At 40.0% G+C, this 23,758-nt stretch overlaps 1 protein-coding gene across 3 annotated transcripts in view; it reads left to right on the top strand.

Moving 5' to 3' along the window:
- The window catches only part of RELN (reelin), a 496,502-nt gene that overhangs the window by 435,372 nt on the left and 37,372 nt on the right, over nucleotides 1-23,758 (top strand). For all 3 annotated transcript variants that reach the window (XM_059396996.1, XM_059396995.1, XM_059396994.1), the window contains exons 46-50: nucleotides 165-333; nucleotides 13,319-13,459; nucleotides 14,683-14,860; nucleotides 16,937-17,130; nucleotides 21,991-22,247. In XM_059396996.1, the coding sequence (XP_059252979.1) occupies nucleotides 165-333; nucleotides 13,319-13,459; nucleotides 14,683-14,860; nucleotides 16,937-17,130; nucleotides 21,991-22,247 (939 nt within the window). The remainder of the gene's footprint in view (nucleotides 1-164; nucleotides 334-13,318; nucleotides 13,460-14,682; nucleotides 14,861-16,936; nucleotides 17,131-21,990; nucleotides 22,248-23,758) is intronic.

Below are 23,758 nucleotides of genomic sequence, written 5' to 3'. Positions count from 1 at the left end.
ATACAGAAGGAAAAATAAAACCAAGAAATATTTCAAAATAGGAAACATAAATACAGAGGAAAATCAAATTGACATTTGAATTAAAACATAAGAAAACATAAGTAATTATGGTTCCTGGGTCTACGTACATGTATTTCTATGCAGAATAACGTTTTCTGTTCCAGCTATTGAATTGGAATACTCAGTAGATCTTGGATTATCATGGCACCCATTGGTAAGGGACTGTCTACCTACCAGTGTTGAGTGCAGCCGCTATCACCTGCAGCGGATCCTGGTGTCAGACACATTCAACAAATGGACCAGAATCACTCTACCTCTTCCTCCTTATACCAGGTATGGGTGCTTCTGCATGTAGTGAACCCCATTTGATATTATTTGACATGCTGGATTTTAAGACAACACGTTTGAATGATATACATGCAATTTGTTCCTTGGTGATGGTATTGCCAGGCATGAATTACTAACCAAAACAGGGGCACCTGGCTGCCTCAGTCTGTAGAGCATGTGACTCTTGATCTCAGAGTTGTGAGTTTGAGCCCCACATTAGGCACAGAGTTTACTTTTTTAAAAAATGAGCAAAATAGGGGGTACCTGTCTGCCTCAATCAGTGGTACATGTGACTCTAGATCTTGGGGTCATGAGTTCAAGCCCCACATTGGGCATAGAGCTCAGCTGGGGAGGGAATGTGCTATGGTAAGAACAAAAGGGGGGGGGAAAAAAGGAAAGAAAGAAAGAGAATTTAAAAAAAACAGGGTGCCTACCTGGCTTGGCTAGAAGAACATGCAACTCTTGATCTCAGGGACATGAGCTTGAGTCGCACATTAGGTGTAGAGATTACTTAAATAAGTAAATAATTTTAAAGTTTATTTTCTTAAAAAAAATAAAAATAGAAAAGCGAAGTAGAAACCAGTTTTTGTGGTGACATGGTTCTGTGATATCCCAAAAGCCAGGTCTATACTGACTTTTACTTAACATATTTTGAAAAAATGGCATATCCAAGAAAATAGTGGCTGAATCAGTGAGAATTGCCAGCTTGATTCACTTAAATTTAAAGGAGTCACATTAAATACAGAATAGATTTAAATGGAGTCTACTTTCTGTTCAGTCTGACTACTGTAGAGACAATAGTGAGTAGTGTCAAATCAAATAGATAGAGCAAATAAATGTATATTAGAATTATTGTCTGCTTTTGAAATTGTATTTTTAAGAGTATCTTGAGAATTATTGCCTGGAGCATTCTTTTTCTATGGAAAACAATGATGACTACATCATGCATGGTGCCTCTAAGAAATGACGGTGTCTTCATAAAAGTGCCTGGTAAATGCTTTATTTGGGTAAAACAGAGACTTCACCTTGCCTAAGGGATAGGGCTAACGACACTCCCTTTTCGCTAAGTAGGTACTAATCATAGGGAAGCTTTAAAATCTTGATAGTAATTCCCATTACCTCCAAAAAAAAAATGCAAAATGGTAATCATTTGTTGCCATTAAGAGAGAAGCAAAGCTTCTGTGGAATAGAAGGTACAGTTTGGGCTCCCCACAAATGAAAAATGAATAAATCTTCCTAGCAAATGATCATAAAATTCAACTATTCATCTAGGACATAACTTTTCTTGGGATTATCATAAATGGACTGGTTGTGGTTACTAACAGCCAAGGGCTCCTACAATTGCTGGCTCAGAGGTACAAGACTATATTAGCTGTCAGTAGAGTTGCCAAGTTTAAATGAGATACGTGAGATTTTGTTGCTCATTAAAGGTATTGCCGTGCATGAATTATTAAGGCGATCTTAATAAGTAAAATAGAAAAAAAAACTCTATTAAGGCAGTAGTCTTCTAAGGCTTTATGAATTCTGTGAATTATTACCCAGCTACTTGGTAGCATTTTGCAAATAAATGACATTCTAAGATTTATTCCAGCTAGTCATTATACCCTTGAGTCTTCTACTCAAGAAAGGTAATTATTCCTCATCTTTAAATCTGTATTTTAATTGTCTTTTGCACATACCCATAAGAATTTTGACCCTTTTGAGTGACATTTAAAAAATCTGGTGAGCATCCATTTCTTCTTGTTATCATATTGAAAATATGCAGTTTGCTTATCATGCTACCCTCAAAGCCCTTGTTGTACAATGGCCTTACTGCCTTACAGTAGGCCCTCTGGGTGATTCTGAAAGAAATGCACATGCATAGAGCCCAAGCCAGACCCACCTCTTACTATGCTCTGCCATATGCCAAAGATCATTGGAACAATGTGCGAGGCTCGGAGCACTTTGTCTCAAACACAAGTTAGTGTATCTCAACTATACGTGCTCTTAGTATCCTATTACTTTTTCAATATGGCATTTCTGTGTTTTGAGCTGAACTTACAGCCTCAACATCTGCAAAGTATTGAGACATCTGTGCTTGCATGGTCACTAGGACAGAATTGAGAATTTCAGTTTGTAGCTCTTTGCTGTAAACAAAAACGAGGCTGAAGACTTGAAACTTTGTGTTAAGTAGGGGTGAGGAGTGACCATGACAATGTGCCGATGGTAGATCTGTCCGCTCACTCAGTTATGGTAGAAAGACAAGGCTAGGATCCCCGTATTGTTGGCAGAGCAGTAATAAGAGTCAACTGAGACTCTTGCACCGTGCATAATGTAGTTGTAGATGTTTGTTGGTATCCACAAACTGACATCAAACCCCTACCCAGTCTCAAATGGCCAGTAGTCAACAATGGAGATTCTTCCTTCATTTAGTCATCCATTAAATGAATATTTTTGAAACATTTATATGCTAGGTCTGTACGAGGGGCTGAACTTATCCCTGCCTCAACAAACTTTACATGCAGTGGGAGAGAAATCACAAGTAATCGCAGAAGTAAATAAAAAATTCAACTGCAGTAGGTGATGTGGGACAGTTGCATGATGCTGAGAGATTATGTGTCCTAGGGAGATTTGTCTTAATCAGCAAAGTCAAGGGACACCCTTTGGAGGAAAGCATAATTGAAGTTAGAGCAGTGTTCCAGACAAGGAAGACAGCCTATGGTAGGAGGTAGCAGGCATATCTGAGATACTGAAAGAATGGATCTGACCTAGAGAGATAGTGGAGTGAGATGGAGTCAGACCATGAAGAGTATTGCACGTCATACTGAAGATTTGGGGGTATGTCAAGGATGCCTGGGTGGCTCAGTCAGTTAAGTGTCTGCCTTCAGCTCAGGTCATGATCCCAGGGTCCTGGGATCGAGCCCCACATCATCATGCTCTCTGCCTATTCTGTTCTCTCTGCTCAATGAGGCATCTGCTTCTCTCTCTCTCTCTCTCTCTCTCTCTCTGTGCTCTCTTCCTCTCCCTCTGTGCTCTCTTCCTCTCCCTCTGTGCTCTCTCTCAAATAAATAAAATCTTGAAAAAAATTTTTTAAACAATTTGGGAATATGTCATATAGGTAGGTGCTTAAAAACCTACTAAAGTGCTTGGGAATAGAGGGACACTGTTGCTGCTCAGATTTGCACCAGAAAAGCTTATTCTAATTGGAAGACAAATTGGGGATGATAAGAGTTCCTGGAAGGAGACTCTTGAAGAGGCAGTGAGCGCTGGTAGCTTGGACTAAGGTGCTAGAGACATGAAGGGAAGTAGAGAAATTCAAGAGAAATAGAAGCAAAACTGAGTTTCATGGTGAAGTGGACATAAGAAGATGAGGCCAGGGCCAATGTTGAAGATGACTCTGGTTTCTGAGTTGAACTGAATGGATGCTCGTGCATTTCACTGGGCAGGGAGCACTGAGATTGATCACAAGTCACATCACACTCTGCCCTAGACGTTTCTATCTAAATAAACTGAGAGGGCTAGAATCCTCATCTCTATCATTCCCATATATACTGGTTCAGTTAGATCTTACTGGAAATTTTTAAAAAATGAATGGAGATCATTGTGGTTTAGTGGAGACTCTGGCTTTTCAGCCCTGTGAGCTTTTAAAGAAGTCATTCCATGTCCCAAAGCTGTAGGGTCCTCATATGAAAAGTGAAGAGACTTTTTGCCATATAAAAACTCGAATAAATGTGCAAGGATGAGCTTGGGACATTGTGAACATTTATATTACATAGATCATCATTATATTTATACATTGACTACATGATCACACTCGGGATTATCAGGCTTTATCTTCAGTCAGATTAAGAAGTCTTCCTAAGCTCGCTTAACAAGAGAAGCCAATGGTAATGGTCAGACACTGTCTTAAGTTCCTGCCCTGAAGCAGGTTACCATCTGATTGGGGAAAAATTAACAACTTAAAAATAAAATGTGCCGTATGTAATTGAGAGCTTCAATGAGGAATGGGCTAGGGATGCCATAGATACTGAGAGATGGGCGACAGTGTTGAATGCAGACTTAGAGGGGGGGTTGTGGAAAAGATGGGCGCTCTCCTCAAAGGATGGCTAGGAATTATTAGGTGGGTAAGGAGAAGAACATTCTAAACAAGGGAAACAATGTGAACAGGACATAAGGGCCTGGCAAGTGCCCAGGAGTTGCTGATGAAGGCGGAGAGCTCATACCTGGAAGCTGTGGAAAGTTGTTTGTTCGTGGAGCTGGCTGAACTTACAAGCACTGAAGCAAAGCAGAGGAGTTTAGACTTGATGGGAAAATAAACTGTGGTGGGTTTTGAAATGGAGAATGTTCTTCCAAGGAAAACAATTCTCTTACGTAAGAGAAGGTGGCAAAGGTGTTGTGATCATGACTTATGTGAAGTAACAAGGGTCTGGGCTACAGCTAACAAGAAGGGGATGAGATGGATATTACAGGACATTTCAAGGAAAGAACTGACAAAACTCACTAGCTGCTTCTCCACCGCACACATCAAGAGATGACTCTGGAGTTTGAAGCCGGAGAGAGCAGGGAGAAAGCTACAGTTGACTCCAGGAGGGACAGTGTGACAAACTTAACCAAATGAAGCTGAATTCAATGCGATGGCTGGAAATACAAATGAAGGCATCCATCTGACAGAGATGAGAAGGTCGGAGCCCAGGGAAAGGTGATCAGCTTTGGAGGCAGGAGCACAGAGGTGATAGGCAGTGTCATAAAACTGTCAGCCCTCCACAGGAGAGCATTTAAAAAGAAAAGAAAGGACCTGTAAATTTAATGGCAGAAGGAGTGGAAATGGTTATTAAAGAGACCGTGAGGATACAGTTAGGGAGGTAGAGGAAGAATCACAAGAGCATGGCATCCGTATGCAAGCGAGAATAGAGTATCACGGAGGAATAAGTCACCACCTGTGACGTATGCTTCTGGGACTAAAGAAGAAAAAAGTTTCACAGTAAATTTGCTAGATTTTTCAGCAAGGAGATAGTCACTGACCTTCAAAAGATACTGAAAATAAATACAGCTTGTCTGGTCCCAGAGCCCATGGGCTTACCCACTATATTAGTCCTACATTTTTATTGCTTACCTAGGAAATATGGTCCTGGAAGAAATAGGAGGGAAGAAGGCGGGATATCTTGAGAGACGCTGAAAAAAAATGCAGAGATGCTAAAATCAATTTCACAGCCCGTAATCTGAATGTGCCTCCTCCTACTCACTAATCCCGGATCTAAAATTAACAGGTGGCTCAAGTAGCATGGGTTCTTGAAATGTCATCTGAGAACCAGGGTGGGTCATTGGAAGGACAGGTAATTCAAATCCACTGAGAAAGGTGGCGGGGAGGGAGGTGCTGCCACTGGAAGGCTCAGGTGTGACTTGGCTATTTTAAGTCACAGTTTGAAGATGATCCATTCCCTCCTACTGGCCCTAATGACCTGGCTGATACCCTTGTCTTTAAAGATTAACTGTAACGCTTTGGAAGCCAGGTGGTTTTAGCCACAGCATGGACACTGCTTAACGTTTGCAGTTTACAGAAGTGATAAGCACCAGAAACAGCAAAAAGACTGTGGAAGGTTTGGGATAATGGAATAGGATTGGGTTGTCCTCTTTTTAGGTAAACAGATTTAAGGAGGGAGGATATTGAAGCAGTCCCCAATCAGATCATTTCAACTGCAGATAATCCCAACTATAGGCAAAGAAAGGATCTTATGCTAAGAAAACCAAATGACTACATATAGTATTTATAGGGTTTGTCATGGAGAGATATTCCAAGGAATTACAAGTTCATTTTTTAAAGGAGAGATTCTTAAAACTTGCCTCAGTACTATTTATCTCCATTGTCACTTCCAATTTCCCAGTTATCTTTTAAAAGACTTTTTGAAAGCATTCATATTACTGAACATCTTGTTAAAAATTTTCAGTCAAGTCAAGGAAGCCATGGACTTCTCTTCTATATCCATTTTCTCATGCATCATTTTGATACTTTGAATACCATTGCTATTACTTTACCAAATTCGTGTTGGTCTTTCAGTACAACAGAACATAAAATAATTTTGTCTGGTATAAACCATGGTACTATAGACTTTCACATACTGAATATATTAATACTTTCACATTATGTGAAGATAAATAAAACCTATTTCCATTTCCACTACAATGGAGAATAAAACTGCGTATAGAAATTCTGCATTCCAGCTAAGCTTTCTCAGTTGTCAACCTTTTTGCCAAAGTTTTGTTAGGAAAATTTGGGGTTTGGCTGTGCTTTGTACATATTGCTATGTATGAATTCTTAAGATTGCTTTAATAATTAAATATAAGTCATTCTTCATTGAGAAGGCATTTTAAAAATTATAGGAAATTCCTTTTATTTGAAGGAGAGTCCAGTGTATTTGATGCTCTCAGTAGGCCTACTCAGAACACTATAGTTTTTAAAATTATCATTACTAATTATAATTATCAGCAAAAATAATAATTCCTTATTTTACTAAAATGAGGATAACTGTTTTCCTTTCTTTGTAATCAAATCAAAATTTTACTCTCGCATTTCAAGGGACCACAGATTATTTTTGGCTCACATTTATCTATTTAAAATTACAAAATTTTAGAAAATAACAAACTATATTTCAATATAATCATCACCCAGCTTCAACTGTTATTAATTTATGACCAGTCTTGTCTCTTCAATAGCACCACTCACTCTGGAACCCCCTTTTTTTTTTTAAGATTTTATTTATTGATTTGACACACAGAGAGAAATCACAAGTAGGCAGAGAGGCAGGCAGAGAGAGAGGGGGAAGCAGGCTTTCCACTGAGCAGAGAGCCCAGTGCGGGACTCGATCCCAGGACCCTGAGATCATGACCTGAGCTGAAGGCAGAGGCTTAACCCACTGGGCCACCCAGGCGCCCTGGAACCCCTATTTTGAAGCAGTCCCCAATCAGATCATTTCAACTGCAGATATTTTAGTATGCAGCTCTAAAAGAGGACTTTAAAAAATATAATTATGATATCAATATCCCACCTAAAAATAAATGAGTTTCTTATTCAATATTTTCTTACTCAATATTTACTTAGTCTTCAGTATTCACATGTCCCTGTTTGTCTCATAAAACATTTTATCATTTTTTTCAAGTTAGAATATAAATCAATATAATTGGTTGATATGTGTCTCAAGTTCTCTTTAACTTTGAGGTCTCAATGTTAACCTTTTCAGATGAGGACTAAGACACAGAGAAGTTATGTTACTTTCCCCATAGACATATAGTCGGTGGCTGAACCAGGAAGGAAGAAAGGCCACGTGGGATGGCCTGTTTAAATTCTTCTGTTGCTAACTCTGTTATGTGCTTTCCACCAGAGTTCCAGGGAGGTATCTTGTAGGATCTAGGTCACTTTAAAAGGACACCTTACCTTTATCACATTTGTTTGGGGTCATAACCTGTGGTCCAGACACTTTCTCCTCTCATTCCAGGATTCAGACCCCAGCATTTTGTAAGAAATTTAGAAGTAGGGAAGACTAGGTGACAGTAAATAAGTAAATATTCTTTCGTGGGTAGATTAATGTTACCTAAAAATCCCAAAATGTCACAGTCATTTAGTGTCCTACAAATTCCTAGTGTTAATTATAATCACCGAAGGAATTTTCTACCAAAAGGTCTGGAATGCCTAAATTAAGAACTCCAAGCTCGCTGCCAAATCAGTGGTCTTCCAGCCTTTACCTGCTATTCAAGACAACTCGGGTTCTCAATAACACATCAGCTCCAGCAGGAGATAACAGTTCTAGAGCCAGTTCTCAACTAAGAAGCTATCGCGGCCCCCAACTTGAGTGGCAGTCCTTCCACCTGTGAAATGAGTCAGTTGTACAGAGAAGTTTCTAAGAGTCATCCTCTCATTTCCACCCCAAAATTCAACCTCCTTCTTTTGTTCATAGTTCAGTGTCTTCTTCATGAGGATCTCCTTCAGAGGAGGGATCCCCTGGCAGACTACCCATCCCTTTAATAAAAGCCCCTCGCCATAAGTAATTCATTCACATTCCTGGTACCAAATTTCAGGCCTCCTCTCTGGAGCCTACTTTTTCTCTAGCTCTTATCTGGATGTCATGGGTGTCACCCGTGGGTCCACTCTGTTCAGGTGCGCTGATCTCTACTTCCTCCCCCGTGTACGCCTACCAGTGGGATCGCTGGGTCATATGGTGACTCCATGTCCAACATGTTGAGAAACAAAAACATGTTCTCCCCAGCAGCCACGCCAGTTTGCATTCCCACTGGCAGTATATGAAGGCTCCGCATCCTTGCCAACACTTGTTACTACTGTCTTTTTTTATTACAGCCACCTAGTGGGTAGGAAGTTGTATCTAATTTTGGTTTTGATTTGCATTTCTCTAATGACTAATGATGTTGAACACACACTTATCAGCCATTTATAGAACTCCTTTGGAGTATTCTCACTTTTGCCTAACACAGAAAAATAGGCTCGTGGAGGAAATTGTTTTCCAGGATAAAGGCAGGACCTTGGCTGCCAAGGGAAATAATAGAGGCAGGACCTTGGCTTCCTTGGGACATTGTAGAGCCTCTAACTAAATACAGAGGGCCAAGGGCTTCAGCTAGGACATTAACTTGCTGAAAGAACAGACAGACTTGGGTGTACACACAGCAACAATATACACGGCCTTCCGTAGCTGAACAGCTGCTCATATTTAGAGGTCGTGGTAGGGATAGGATGATTTTGTACAGTTTGAGTTGGTTTTGAGTTTACTCAAATACATTGTAGTAACAAACCAAGAGATTCTTGCCTTCTCTCCGTTTCGTGAGTGAGACTTACAGCCCTATGAAGCGCTGAGCTTCAACTTTTCCGTTGAGAGTAAGAGGAGTGGCTATATTTACTAGTCCTAAATATTTTATGTATTTCTGAGCGTAAAGGAAGCATCAAGGAAGAGTGAAAATGTTTTTTTTTTTAATTCTGTATGGTTCCTATCACAAGGCTTTTTTTCCTGATGATGAGGATGACAAGAGGACTTTATAGGTAGAAAGAGTAGTCCTGGAAAAAAGAGCAGATACAAAGACTCAGAAATGTGTTTAGAAACCTATTAAAAGGTGTGAAGGCAATGTGGGGAAAAATTCCCTGGGAGAGCAGAGATGGAAGCCGTACTAGCGAGGGTAACATTTTTTAACTTCATAGCAATGGATGTTCAATTATTAAACAACACTTATGGAGCACTTAGTATGTGCAGTTGATGGAGAGGAAATGATATAAATTCAGAAAAGAAGCAAAGGGAGACATTTCAAGGAGATGGAAAAGGAGAAATATGCTCTGGGGCCACTTTCCCCAAACTCCAAGAAGCAGCAGCTGGTGGTGGCTGTCATTATAAGGAAGCTTCAGGATAAATGATGACACCTGCCAAGGGACTTCACCAAGACACTCACAGGTCTTGGTAAACACAAGCTAATTAATTTTCACAACACCCTTGTGAGGTGGGAAGTAGCATTTTCTTAGTTTTACAGATGGGGAAGTGTCAGCACATAAACATAAATGATTTGGCCCCTTTATATAGTGAAGTTGTGACAAGGTTGGGACTAAGAAGTCCTAGAAATTCAACTTCCAGACCTTCATTTTTCAACTTATATTCCAACTCATCCCCTTAGTGAAAGTGTCTCCCTTTCCTATAAAATAATATTGGATAGTATTTTTACCCCTGTTTTATGGGTACACAATTACTAAGTGCAGTGTTCCTAAGAATATAAAATCACATTTGAGACAGGGCCCTAGAAGTCCTCTAAGTTAAACCCCTCATTACTTATGTTAAATTATTCACCGCGGACACAGGACTGACTAGTGCCAGACTACAGATTAGCGTCCCTAAATATCTGTACTCTTAGTGGCCAACTCTGGTTTTAGTATTTTCTACACATGGTCTCCCACTGTTTCCTTTTCTGTGGAATGCCACAGAGTTGTACAAACTGAACATGTCATGGTTGGAAGTCCCCGTAAAAGCTATCAACCCCAACAATGTGTCTAGCTCTTAAATCTTCTCTACAATCTCTCTGTTAAGTGGCTGCCCAGACTGTGATTCAACACAACCAACATTCAGAAAACTGCCCCCTACTAAGCACCTCACGCCATCTCTCAACTCCTGGGAGTTCTTCTCCTGCTTTGACAGCCATCAAATCACTGCCCCTTCCAGCACTGACCCCCGGTCCCTGCCCACCCACCCTGAAGACATCTCTTATTTGATTATTCCAGGCCATATTTATTGCTGTCAACTTACTATTCTTTCAAAAAATATTTATGAAGTCCCATCTATAGGTGTCACCAACAATAAAATAATAAACAAGAAAAATAATCCAAGATAGGAAACTATACAAAAATAAACACTTGGAATAAGAAGTAATGAAGGCTTTGATGGAGTATCCTAAAACATTAGGGGAATGAAGATTAACTGACTACCCTTTATAAGAACTGGAGATACAGAACAGTATTCCCTGAAGGGATAGAGATGTTTCCTGCCCTTCAGAAATTTATAGTCTGAAAGAAAAGGAATATAAGTGTTGACTTGTTATTAGAATCCAAGTAGCCATGTGCTATGGAGATATGATATTCTACTATGTTATTTATAAAATGTTGCTGCATGTAAACAGGCATAACTATTAATGAATTTCATCATTAAGAAGTAACTGAACAGGAGTGCCTGGGTGGCTCAGTTGGTTAAGTGTCTGACTCTTGATTTTGACTCAGGTCATAGTCTCAGGCTCATGAGATCGAGCCCTGGGTCAGCTTCAGCAAACAGAGTCTGCTTGTCCCTCTCCCTCCCTCTCTGGCCCTCCCCTTTCCCCACTACCCACTCTGCTCAGCCCTGCATGTTCTCCCTATAAAATAAATAAATCTTAAAAAAAAAAAATTAACTGACTAGCACAGCACAGCCCCAGAGGAGCCTCTTCAACTGCTAATTGTGAGAACGGTGGCCCCTTGATACCAACTCCCTGCAACTTTTTTTTTTTTTAAGATTTTAATTATTTATTTGAGAGAGAAAGTGCATGCATTCTAACAATGGTAGGAGTACAGGGGGAGAGAGAAAGAGGATAAAAGAATTTCAAACAGACTCTGCACTGAGCATAGAGCCCTAACATGGAACTGGATTTCACAATCCCAAGATCATGACCTGAACCAAAACCAAGAGTCAGATGCCCAACTGACAGAACCACCCAGGTGCCCCTTAACTGCTTGCACCTATAGAGCACCTACTAAGTGCTAGGCACTGTGCAGAGAGGGTATAATGTTGGGAAAAGGGGATTAACACTGTTCCCTTGTAACTTGCTCTTCCGAGGAGGAGGCAGACATTTAAGAAATACTTTTGCAAATAAATATATAACTATAATTGTGATAAATACTATAAAAGGAAAAGAACAGTTTGGTCTGGAATAAATGTGATTTTTAAAGGGACCCAAAAGAAAATTTCTCTGAGGACCTAAGACTGCCTCTGAGACCTGAGGGACACAGAAGGGGTAACCAGGCAGAGAGAGGAAGGAAATGTAGGCAGAAGATGGGAAAGAGTGTTGTGAGCTCTGGGAATGGGAGAAGGAACAGTGCTCCACACTGAGTAGCCGGGATGGAGTGATGCAGGATGGGGCCCAGGAGGAGTTTGGGGTTGAAGTTAAATGCCACAGGAAGTGAGGGGAGGATGTTAGGTAGTCTATGGGAGCTGAGGAACAAGAAGTATTAGGGAAAAGTCAGTGCATAGATGCTCAGTAAGCAAATATCAAAAAGAACTGTTTATTTTCAGAATGGAGATCTTAGTTCTGGTCTGTTTCTTTTCTAGTTTCTAAACTTAATGCATATGTTTTTAATTAGAAAATACACAACCCTTGCTATTGTTTGGTCTTTGTCCTGCTCAAAACAAATATCTCTCAGTCAAGTGATTAACAGTCTCATAATCCATGAAACAGGGGTGACCGACTGGCTCAGTCAGTGGAGTATAAGACTTGATCTCAGGGTCATGAGTTCTAGCCCCATGTTAGATGTGGAGATAATTTAAAAAATAAAATCTTCAAAAATAAAATAAAACTTTGCTTTTTCTAATTATTTTGTCTACGGGCTTCTGAATGTTCACCATCCTTTGAGCCTTGAGCACTGTTTGGACTTACTGCCATCTAGTGTCTCTGAGAACGTAAGTTTATTTGTGTTTCTGAATAAGACACTTCCCAAACCTGTGCAAATGAGCAAATACCTTTCTGCTTTTGGAATGGGAGAATCTCTGTTTTTATTTTATTTATATTACATTTGAATTAATGAACTCCTCAAACTCAACACACACAAAACAGACAATCGTATCAAAAAATGGGCAGAAGATATGAATTAATATAAAATAAGTCTGGCCACATTACCCTCTCTATTTTTTCTCCATCCAGTTATCTACAGTTTCATGGATCCCTCTGATTTATACTCTTACTGTCTCTTACTGTCTTCTTAAGACTTCCATTCCTCACGAATGCTATCAGAGGTGGGCCAGTATGCCCACTATACAAAAGTGTCTGATCTTCAGGAGCACATAGGAGTTGAAGTCAAGCTTTCCAAGTCAAATGCAGAGTGGCTGGGGTGGCTCAGGGACAGACATCTTTCCCTAATTTGCAAATAAAACTTAGCAGCCGCCCTGGTGTCATTCCACAATGGTGCCCACCCAAAATTCAGGACTCACTGTTCCCCTGAGGCTACTGGTTAGGATTAGTGTGGGTTTCTGTTTTCGTCTGTTTTTACAAGGCTGTGAAAGATTCTTAACTATTATCTGTGAAGATAATATATTCTCAAGCTATTGCAGTTCAGTTTGGTGTGGTGTGGTTAGAGTTTTGCCTAGGCAATTACAATAACGAACACTTTTCTCAGAACGTGAGTTAGAGACGTACCCGCATTTTCTTTGCAGCTATCTGTGCACTTGTTCAAATATACCAGAACACATTTTCTTTTCCACCACATCCTTCATTATAATTCTCTTGTTCTTCAAAGGTCCCAAGCCACTCGTTTCCGTTGGCATCAACCAGCCCCTTTTGACAAGCAGCAGACATGGGCCATAGATAATGTCTATATCGGGGACGGCTGTATAGATATGTGCAGTGGCCACGGAAGGTGCATCCAAGGAAGCTGTGTGTAAGTCCATTGGGTTTTCCTCCTTCCGTAGGAAGCTCCTGACTCTTGTTCCAGCCGGGAGATTTTTCCGAACCTGGGTCTGTAATCACTCCAAAGCTGCCAGTTGTATGGTTTTCTTGAAATCTGATAACTGTAGAGCTTATGGATATGGTATCTTCCTTCTTGCTCAGAGATCAGGAACTGAACAATAACTATTTTGTCAGGCAAAAGGTGAATTAGCATCAACTGTATTTTATTTCCTTCTGTGTTCCTATGATACCCCAGAAAAGGATGTTGGAAGAGGTTCAGGAGTTCAGTATATTCTGACCAAAAATAGTATGTCGTAAGTATTTTTCTCACTTAGGCCTGAATGTATGTAATAGATACGTATTACTTGTGGTTGAATTGGTATTCCCTGTGGTTTGTATAAGAAGGTTTTTAAATGCTTGCTCAATTTGCCATTAATGGAGAGACCTAATATTTTACTTCGCGAGCCTTAGCATCTTTGGAAGGATCTAAATAAAGTGTGTGTTTGTGTGTGTGTGCGCGCGCACGTGTCTTATGTACCACAGGCCCTTGTGCTTTATTTTCAAAGATTTTGCGTTTGTTAGGGTAGTATGAATGAAGATGCTGATAGAGAATTCATACTCCCTTCTCCACTAATCTCCACATGCCTGGGGGGGGGGGGGTCTTTCTTTTGGATAATGATTCTAGCCCGTATCCAGAATGACCTCTGAGACCCCAGAGCCTCCATCCTACGTTCCCATTTCTTCCCACACTGAACACGAAGGTCAGTCCTTCGGTCAAAGATGGCAGATACTACCCAAAGCACCCACTGCCTTTTGGAACATAGCATCTTGGATTCCTAATTGACCCAAAGCCTCTTTCAAAAGACCAATTTCCTAAGTTATTAGGACCTACCGGTTCAGTTTGGCAGCCACAATTTCTTGTCTGCTTGCTAGAGCTGTGTCCTGTAGAGACGGGGCTCTAGTAAATCCTCTGAAGCTGCTTCTTTCCCTATAAGCCCATTCCTATTTTAGGAATGCCTAAAGGCAGTTAATTCACAGATTATTTCTAACCTAAAGCACTGTTTAGAAAAGCAGATGAACTCTGGAAAGCTCTGTGAAGATAAGTAAGATTTCATCATCCCAGACTAGGAATAGCAGCTGTCTTCACTAGTTTGAGAACACAATTGTGGAGGTTTTGTTTAATGTTGACTTTTCCTTTCTTTTCTCCATACCCAGCTGTGACGAGCAGTGGGGTGGCCTGTACTGTGATGAGCCCGAGATCTCCCTTCCAACCCAGCTCAAAGACAACTTCAACAGGGCTCCATCCAGCCAGAACTGGTTGACTGTTAACGGAGGGAAACTCAGTACCGTGTGTGGCGCCGTGGCTTCAGGAATGGCTCTCCACTTCAGTGGGGTAAGCATTTGGCTACTGGTCATTCGTTTCTGCATTGGCTGAGGTTCCCCCGAAAGAGCTGAGTCTCTGTTAAAGCTTAATTGGCAAATCAAGATGCAGAATTAGACACGCTAAACGCACAACCCTGATGTGAACTTGAAACGTTACACAAATCTGGAAATACTAATTATTTCCAACATGTTTCCCATTGCAACTCAGTCGAGACCATTTAATTATGCAAGGTAGTATCGGCACAAGGCATATGTAAACACACATTAAAAAGGACTTAAGTGACTTTTCATCCTCGGAGAGAGTGCTTGCACAGTGTGCGAGGGTCTTCCATCCACATGATGCTCTAATTGAAAACTCTTGAGCTTGCAACAGATTTGGGATTTAAGGAGCCAGGAATTGGGAAAATGGGCTTCAGTGTTTCCTGAACCTATTAACAACAGTTAATTTTTCCTTTTTTTTTTTTAAAAAAAAAGGTTTTATTTATTTGTTTGACAAAGAGAGATCACGAATAGGCAGAGAGGCAGGCAGAGACAGAGAGGGGGAAGCAGGTTCCCCGCTGAGCAGAGAGCCTGATGCGGGGCTCGATCCCAGGACCCTGACATCACTACCCAAGCCGAAGGCAGAGGCTTAACCCACTGAGCCACCTAGGCACCCCCAGTTAATTCCTTCTATAAATTATCAAAGAAAGAATAACTGTCAGTAATGACTAGACATTTTTATTTGTAGCAAATTATTTTGCAAATGTCAACAGCAATGTTAGAAAATTTCTTTGATGGGGCTCCTAGGTGGCTCAGTCGGTTAAGCGTCTGCCTTCAAGTCAGGTCATGATCCCAGGGTCCTGGGATTAAGCCCCATGTGGAGCTCTGCGCTCAGCGGGGAGTCTGCTTCTCCCTTTCCCTCTGCTTCTCTCTCTCTCTTTCTCATAAATAAATAAAACCTTAAAAAAAAAAAAGAAAAAATTTCTTTGAGAAATTTTTTGGTCTTTCTAATTGCTGCTGAAGATAAAGTGTTTAAAAATATAATTTCTTCAACATCATGATTAATCATAAGCAATTTTGTTTTTCAAAAATTACAAATTCATTGTCAGGTCTTTATTTTCCTAACATTCCCTAGCTTGGAATTTGCTTTTGGTCAAATAAAGTGTATTATTTTTCAGTGTTTTAGCTGACAGTAACAATACAAGATTTCTATAATCCTTAACACTAAGAAAGCACGTTTACAATACTCTTCCTAGCGTAGGCAGAACTCCCAAGAGGCCAAGTTTTCTGCATGTGTTCAACTGAGAAATATTGGGCTATCTACACTAATAAATTAATATAGATGACACTAAAATCAGCTATGAAAGTTTAAATAAAAATCATTACAACTATTATCTGTAATTAACAATTAAATTAACAGAGAGGGGGAAGCAGGTGAAATCTATGAAATCCTTAGATGTAGTCATTTTAAAATTTCATGTTAAAATAGTTATCTCAACATGCTCTTTTATTAATAGTTATTACCTTTTAAAAAAATGTAAAAATGGGGACGCCTGGGTGGCTCAGTTGGTTAAGCCGCTGCCTTCGGCTCAGGTCATGATCCCAGGGTCCTGGGATCAAGTTCCCCATCGGGCTCCTTGCTCAGCAGGGAGCCTGCTTCTCTCGCTGCCTCTGCCTGCCTCTCTGCCTGCTTATGTGTACTCTCTCTCTCTATCTCTGGCAAATAAAATCTTTAAAAAAAAAATCTAAAAATGCCTCTGAGTAACTGGAAATAATTTAATTAAACAGAATAGTTACTTTAATTTCAGCTCTCAGTTTGCTTATTAAAAAAAAAAGAGAGAGAATCTCCTTAGAATAATCATTCTTTGTAAGTAAGTTCTAATAATGAAATTTCAAAGTTTAGCAGATATTTGCTGAGTACCTGCTGTGTGCTAGAGGCCAGGCTGGGAGCTTGGATAAGGGAGAGATGATGCAAACACCAATATTACAATACCATGGGACTTGTATTACAAAAGAAATATAAAATGATGGATGCCAGAGAAAACCTTTAACCTGCACTTACGATTCTTTATGACTGTTTTTGTTGGATTCTGCTTTTCTCCCTTAGGGTTGCAGTCGACTGCTAGTCACCGTGGATCTGAACCTCACTAATGCCGAGTTTATCCAATTCTACTTCATGTACGGATGCCTGATTACACCGAACAACCGTAACCAAGGTGTTCTCCTGGAATATTCTGTCAACGGAGGCATTACCTGGAACCTGCTAATGGAAATTTTCTATGATCAATACAGTAAACCTGGGTTTGTATTCTGTTTTATCTTTAGTAATGAGTATGTCGAGCAAAGAGGATTGATGAGGTCAGCCAGCTTTCGTCATAGGGACTGTGAGTGACCTGGAACCATACCCATGCATAGAGATGCTTCTGAGACTGCCATAAAGATAAGGTTTCTGAGCTGAGTGAGCAGCTGGTTTGGGTTTTTATTTTAAGAACAACTAATTTTTTAATTCTAGAATAAGATAAAATATGTTATCACAATGCCAGTCGTGAATAGACCCAGTGCAAAAACTCATGTGAATTAATGAATATATGGTATTAATTTCAACGACATTTGGGAAAATCAAAACAGGAAAACAATATATTCATTCATTCATTTATAGAGTGTTCGATCCTATAGAGAATCGAGGACTTGGAAATAAACAGGATAAATTGTAAATATCTTTTTTTTAACTTTTTTATAATTTTTTATTTTTTATAAACATATATTTTTATCCCCAGGGGTACAGGTCTGTGAATCGCCAGGTTTACACACTTCACAGCACTCACCAAAGCACATACCCTCCCCAATGTCCATAATCCCACCCCCTTCTCCCAAACCCCCTCCCCCCAGCAACCCTCAGTTTGTTTTGTGAGATTAAGAGTCACTTATGGTTTGTCTCCCTCCCAATCCCATCTTGTTTCATTTATTAGCGAAATAAGTCAAGCAGAGAAAGACAACTATCATATGATCTCCCTGATATGAGGAAGAATAAATTGTAAATATCTTTAAGAAGCACAGAGGCCGGGCACCTGGGTGGCTCAGTGGGTTAAGCCGCTGCCTTTGGCTCAGGTCATGATCTCAGGGTCCTGGGATCGAGTCCCTCATCAGGCTCTCTGCTCAGCAGGGAGCGTGCTTCCTCCTCTCTCTCTCTCTGCCTGCCTCTCTGCCTACTTGTGATCTCTCTCTGTCAAATAAATAAATAAAATATTAAAAAAAAAAAAAAGAAGCACAGAGGCCATTTTTTGAGTATTTGAAAACCCTCACAATGGGTTTAATAAACACAATGTATGAGTCATTTAAAATATATATATTCTCATTGTGACCAATGATAAAAGTTAAAAAAGGGTCTTCAAAAGTAAAATAGCATATTTATTAAAGTGGAAGAAGGAGAAGAGAGAAGAAGGTAAGAGAGAGAGAAAGAAGAAGTTTGGAGGAAAGGAGAGAGCAGAGCAGAGGGGAAAGGAGGAATGAATATAGCCCAACCAAGAAACATACAATAATTAAAAGCACCCAAAAAGGAAGACAAAGCATAGATAATCCCTCAGTGCATGGCAAACCAGGTATGGACTAAAAATTAGGTAAAGTAAAAACAATGAAAGAATCTTATAAATGTTCATTTAAACTCAGTGTATCCATTAAGAAGTTGTTGTGAATGGCAGAAAACCCCAAGCAACTTAAACAGAAGGGTTTTGTTTTCTCTCTTATATAAATTAAATCCAGAAGTAAGTAACCCAGGACTGCTACAGTGGCTCCACAAGCATCAGAGACCCAGGTTCCTTCTACCTATTACTTTTGCCACGTTCGACACATGACCTCTGTCTCATGGTCCAAAAGGGCAACTGAAGCTCCTCCACATTCCCTCCTGCAGAAGGGAGGATGGGCGGGAGGGGCGTGCTCGCTCTCTCCAAGGACACTTCCTACCAGGTGCCCCCATTTCCATTCACATTCCATTAACCAGAATTTAGCCATGGAAACACATCTAGATGCGAGGGAGTCTGGGACATACCGTCTTTATTCTGGGTGACTGTTCACCTTGTGAAAAAGATAGGCTCCTATTATGAAGGAAGAAGGGGGAAATGGCAGTTGAGGAAATGCCAACCACAAGCAAATGTTTTTAAATCCTGCACCTGCGTTAAATTTGGACACCAATAAAGGAATCCAGAGACGCTTAGAGGAACACAGTTTAAAAGTGCAAAAAACATGCTCATCTATTAGTAGAAGACAGTAGATAAGCCCAGTAAACCACTTCCTTAGTCTTTATGGAAAAAGTTATAAAGACTCAGGTATGAGTTCTTGAACATTTAGCATAATATACAGAAAAAAGGAAGTTAAGTTAGGATATAATCAGAACTGTCTGATCCACTTTCGTTCTCTCAGGGAGAAACAAATTGACCAAATTAGGAACAGTTGGTCATAATTTATTTAAACTTCTAACAGCCTTAGTTAGATAAATTTCCATTCCAAAAGTTTGTAAAATGTGGTCAAGGATTTATCAGAGAAGGGAAACTAATTTAGAAATTGGAAAGAAAAAAAAAGATAAAGATCATTGCTCTGGGTAAAGAAGTCTGACTGTATGTCCCTCCAGGAGCATATAGATTTCTGATATTATTTGATACACTTTAAAATGTTAAACATGCCAAATCAATGCAGATAAGTTCTAGAAAGATCTTACAAGGTGAGCATACAAAAAGGGGGCAAGGAGAGGTGCAGATGAATTTCAAAACTGAAATGCATGGGGAAATAAACTTTGGGAAAGACTATTTGCCTAGGCACTGATGGTCTCCAGAGTGACAGTAACTATACAGGTAAGGATCTAGGATTCACAGTCTGTATTTTCCATGTTTACCCTTTAGTACACAAAATGCATCTTGGTATTGGGATACACAAAATGAGGGACATAGTTCAAAAAGTATTTAAAATTCAAGTACTGAAAATCCAACCAAAAGCATTCTTGATTTGAATGGGTTTCAGTTGGTCCCCATCTGGAATATGGCCTACTCTTCTGATCTCTGTACTTCAAGAAAGACATAGAAGAGAAAAGAGGAAGGAAAAATAAAATCAACAAGGAGATACTATATAAATAAAACTAAAATAGTGAACACTCTTCAGTGTGAAAGACAAAAACTAAAGGGGCCACCACGAACATTCAACTTAAGGGTTCTTCACAAGATGAATTTGGGCTTACTGGCTACGTCTTGGAACACTAACACTAAGAGGCAGTCTTTAAAAGTAAAGGAGGGGCGTCTGGGTGGCTCAGTGGGTTAAAGCCTCTGCCTTCGGCTCAGGTCATGATCCCGGGGTCCTGGGATCCAGCCCTGCATCGGGCTTTCTGCTCGGCAGGGAGCCTGCTTCCCTTCCTCTCTCTCTGCCTGCCTCTCTGCCAACTTGTGATCTCTGTCTGTCAAAATAAATAAATAAAATCTTTAAAAAAAAAAAAAAAAGTAAAGGAAAGTAGATTAGCATAGATTTAAAAAATAGGAATTTGTGCAAAGAAGGTTAAACCACAGGAAGTTATTTTCCCCAGCCAGCTTCATGGCTGTGAATACAAGTTCAAAAGGGTTTGATACCTTTTTGAGCTTTAAATGCATAATTGCGATGAAGGGGTATTTTAGACCACATGTCTAGCTGGTTCTGATTCATATTGGAGCATGGAGTCAGATTTGTCTGTGTCTGTTCTTCATGACTGGGTTGGGGACAGCAAGCTGGGCTTCTTTCTTAGCCCACGGTTCTTACTCAGCGTATTTAGTATAGTGTTTTCAATAAAACATAAAGACAAAGTCAATGTCAAACTACAGGCAACTGGTAAAATAATTACAAAAACCTGGCACCCTCAAGCTTAGAGCCCAGATGTCCTGCCACAATCCAATGTCTAAATTCTAAGCAAATTGCTGCTACTCATGGAAGTAGAATGAAATCAAGGTGCCAAGGGAAGGAAGAGATGAAACCAATCCGTAGGAGAGAGGAAAAAAAAAAAGTTAGTCTTGGCTTATGTCTACCAAAGTGCATATCCCTAGGCCTACAGATCCAGAGATGCCCTGGGCAAGCAGAAAATTGTAAAGTCCTTTTATGGTCTGCCAGGGACACTTAGAATAAGTAGGTCATTCCACAATTCTTGAATTTGTTCACATTCTGTTTCTCCAATTTAGGGACTCCTGAACCTTCATAAACTCAAGCCAATTTATCATGGTTTTTAAAAGTTAAAAATTTTACATTTTAAACTAAATTTTTTTAATTTTTTAAATAATATTGGGTGACATTTTTACTTTTAAAGCTATTTGAGTGATAGTTTGCAAGTGACAAAAAACTTTCATGTAGCAACATTCTTACATATAATATTAGTTCTTTTTTTTTTTATTTCTTTTCGGCATAATAGTTTATTGTTTTTGCACCACACCCAGTGCTCCATGCAATCCGTGCCCTCTCTAATACCCACCACCTGGTTCCCCCAACCTCCCACCCCCTGACCCTTCAAAACCCTCAGATTGTTTTTCAGAGTCCATAGTCTCTCATGGTTTACCTCCCCTTCCAATTTCCCCCAACTCCCTTCTCCTCTCTAACTCCCCTTGTCCTCCATGCTATTTGTTATGCTCCACAAATAAGTGAAACCATATGATAATCGACTCTCTCTGCTTGACTCATTTCACTCAGCATAATCTCTTCCAGTCCCGTCCATGTTGCTACAAAAGTTGGGTATTTGTCCTTTCTGATGGAGGCATAATACTCCATAGTGTATATGGACCACATCTTCCTTATCCATTCATCCATTGAAGGGCATCTTGGTTCCTTCCACAGTTTGGCGACCATCGTCATTGCTGCTATAAACATTGGGGTACAGATGGCCCTTCTTTTCACTACATCTGTATCTTTGCGGTAAATACCCAGTAGTGCAATTGCAGGATCATAGGGAAGCTCTATTTTTAATTTCTTGAGGAATCTCCATGCTGTTTTCCAAAGTGGCTACACCGTAATTTTTTAAATTAAATTTAAAAATTTTTAAATTTTATCTCATGCCCTCCCCAACCCACCACATGACTTGTAACATCTTATCTCTTGTTGTAAATCTTTGACTCATGAGATATTGACATGATCCCCCACCCTCTCACCCCCATCATTTTCTCACAGATTTGTGAATATCCTTCTCCCTCCTGATGCTAAAGAGATTGCTACTCGCTTCCGCTGGTGGCAGCCAAGACACGACGGCCTGGATCAGAATGATTGGGCCATTGACAATGTCCTCATCTCGGGCTCTGCTGACCAGAGGACCGTCATGCTGGACACTTTCAGCAGCGCCCCCGTGCCCCAGCATGAGCGCTCCCCAGCAGACGCTGGCCCCATTGGGAGAATTGCCTTCGACACATTTATGGAGGATAAAACTGCAGGTACATTTTTCCCTAATGCTAAATAAAAATCCAACAGAAATGTAGTGTAGATTTGGGTCTTTTCAAAAAAGTAGAATATGTGCCTCTTACAGGTTCTCAAATGGTATAGAGATCATGAAAATGCTTTCACCCTTTTGTTTCTCTCACACTCCCTGGTGTATGTTGTAACTACATCTTTTCTTTCATTCAAGCAGCAAGAATGTTTTAATAAATAGCATTCTATAATAATCCCTTTTCTTTTTTTTTTAAGAGAGTCTTCGTTTCTGTGCTTCCTATATTTTCTCCTTTGGGTAGAAAGCCAACATTTCCTGGTCACTTATACCCAAAGACAAGTGTCTTGTTTTACTACATGTCCGATACCTTTGAGATGGCATTTCATGTTTACAAGAATGTCTAAAGGTCTTGCTGGTTACTCTTCATTCTCTCTAAAAGTAGATCAGTAATCCTGCCAAACCAGAAAAGATCTCTACATGCCATGATCATTTTTAATGTCTTGTCTTTGTTTCACTTAACTGAAAATCTGGTCTCTTTTTTAAAAGTGGTGTCTTATGTCAAGTTTGTGGCTTTATCATGCCACATCCTTGGTTATACTACATAAAACATGGTATCCTCAGGCAAAGCAGTGATGTTGAATTATACAGCTCCTACCAGTACTGCAAGTGTTATCTGAAAGAGTTATCTGAAAATCGTTCTCTGAAGAAGGTTATTAAGAAGATTGACTTAGGGGCGCCTGGGTGGCTCAGTGGGTTAAAGCCTCTGCCTTCGGCTCAGGTCATGATCCCAGGGTCCTGGGATCGAGCCCCATATCGGGCTCTCTGCTCAGCAGAGAGCCTGCTTCCTCTTCTCTCTCTCTCTCTGCCTGCCTCTCTGCCTACTTGTGATCTCTGTCTGTCAAATAAATAAATTAAAATCTAAAAAAAAAAAAAAGAAGAAGAAGAAGATTGACTTACACAGACCTGGTTCAGACCCTGGCTAAATTATTAATTTATTTTTTTCCCTGTATAAAGATTTATGTAAGTGAGTTTCTGGTCAGAGAATTATTGAAGCACTGCCTCTGTGTGAATACAAGCAAATACAGATTATTTTTTCAAGTACCTAAAATATGGGGTTTTACTTTAGATTTGACTGGTGATGTGCAATTGGAGAATTGCAACACTGGTTTTCTAGACGCTGTGATATCTGCTTACAGAAGTAGTTTCTGATATTTCAGAAGGGATTGATGAGGGAGTTGATTAATGAAACCTGCTTTCATCAGGATTCAGAGTTCTAGCATAAAACGTGTGCCCCGGAATAAACGGGTGCGGGGTATTCTCAATGGAATTCAAGTTTCTGTGCACCTTGAATCTTGAGTAGTAGATGCAGGATTAAATCTAGCTCCAAATCCCATGAATCAGGATGGGATATGGAATGAAAATTAGCAGGTAATGGCAATAGCATTGTGTTAGCCATCTGAACCCAGACATAAACTACTTGTTCTGTGACATTGGTTAATGCTCAGATGAACTCCAAAG

The sequence above is a fragment of the Mustela nigripes genome, chromosome 4, assembly GCF_022355385.1.
Source record: "Mustela nigripes isolate SB6536 chromosome 4, MUSNIG.SB6536, whole genome shotgun sequence".
Classification (NCBI taxonomy): domain Eukaryota; kingdom Metazoa; phylum Chordata; class Mammalia; order Carnivora; family Mustelidae; genus Mustela; species Mustela nigripes.
Note: the sequence above shows the minus strand (reverse complement) of the source record. Positions and strands in the feature narration are given on the sequence as shown.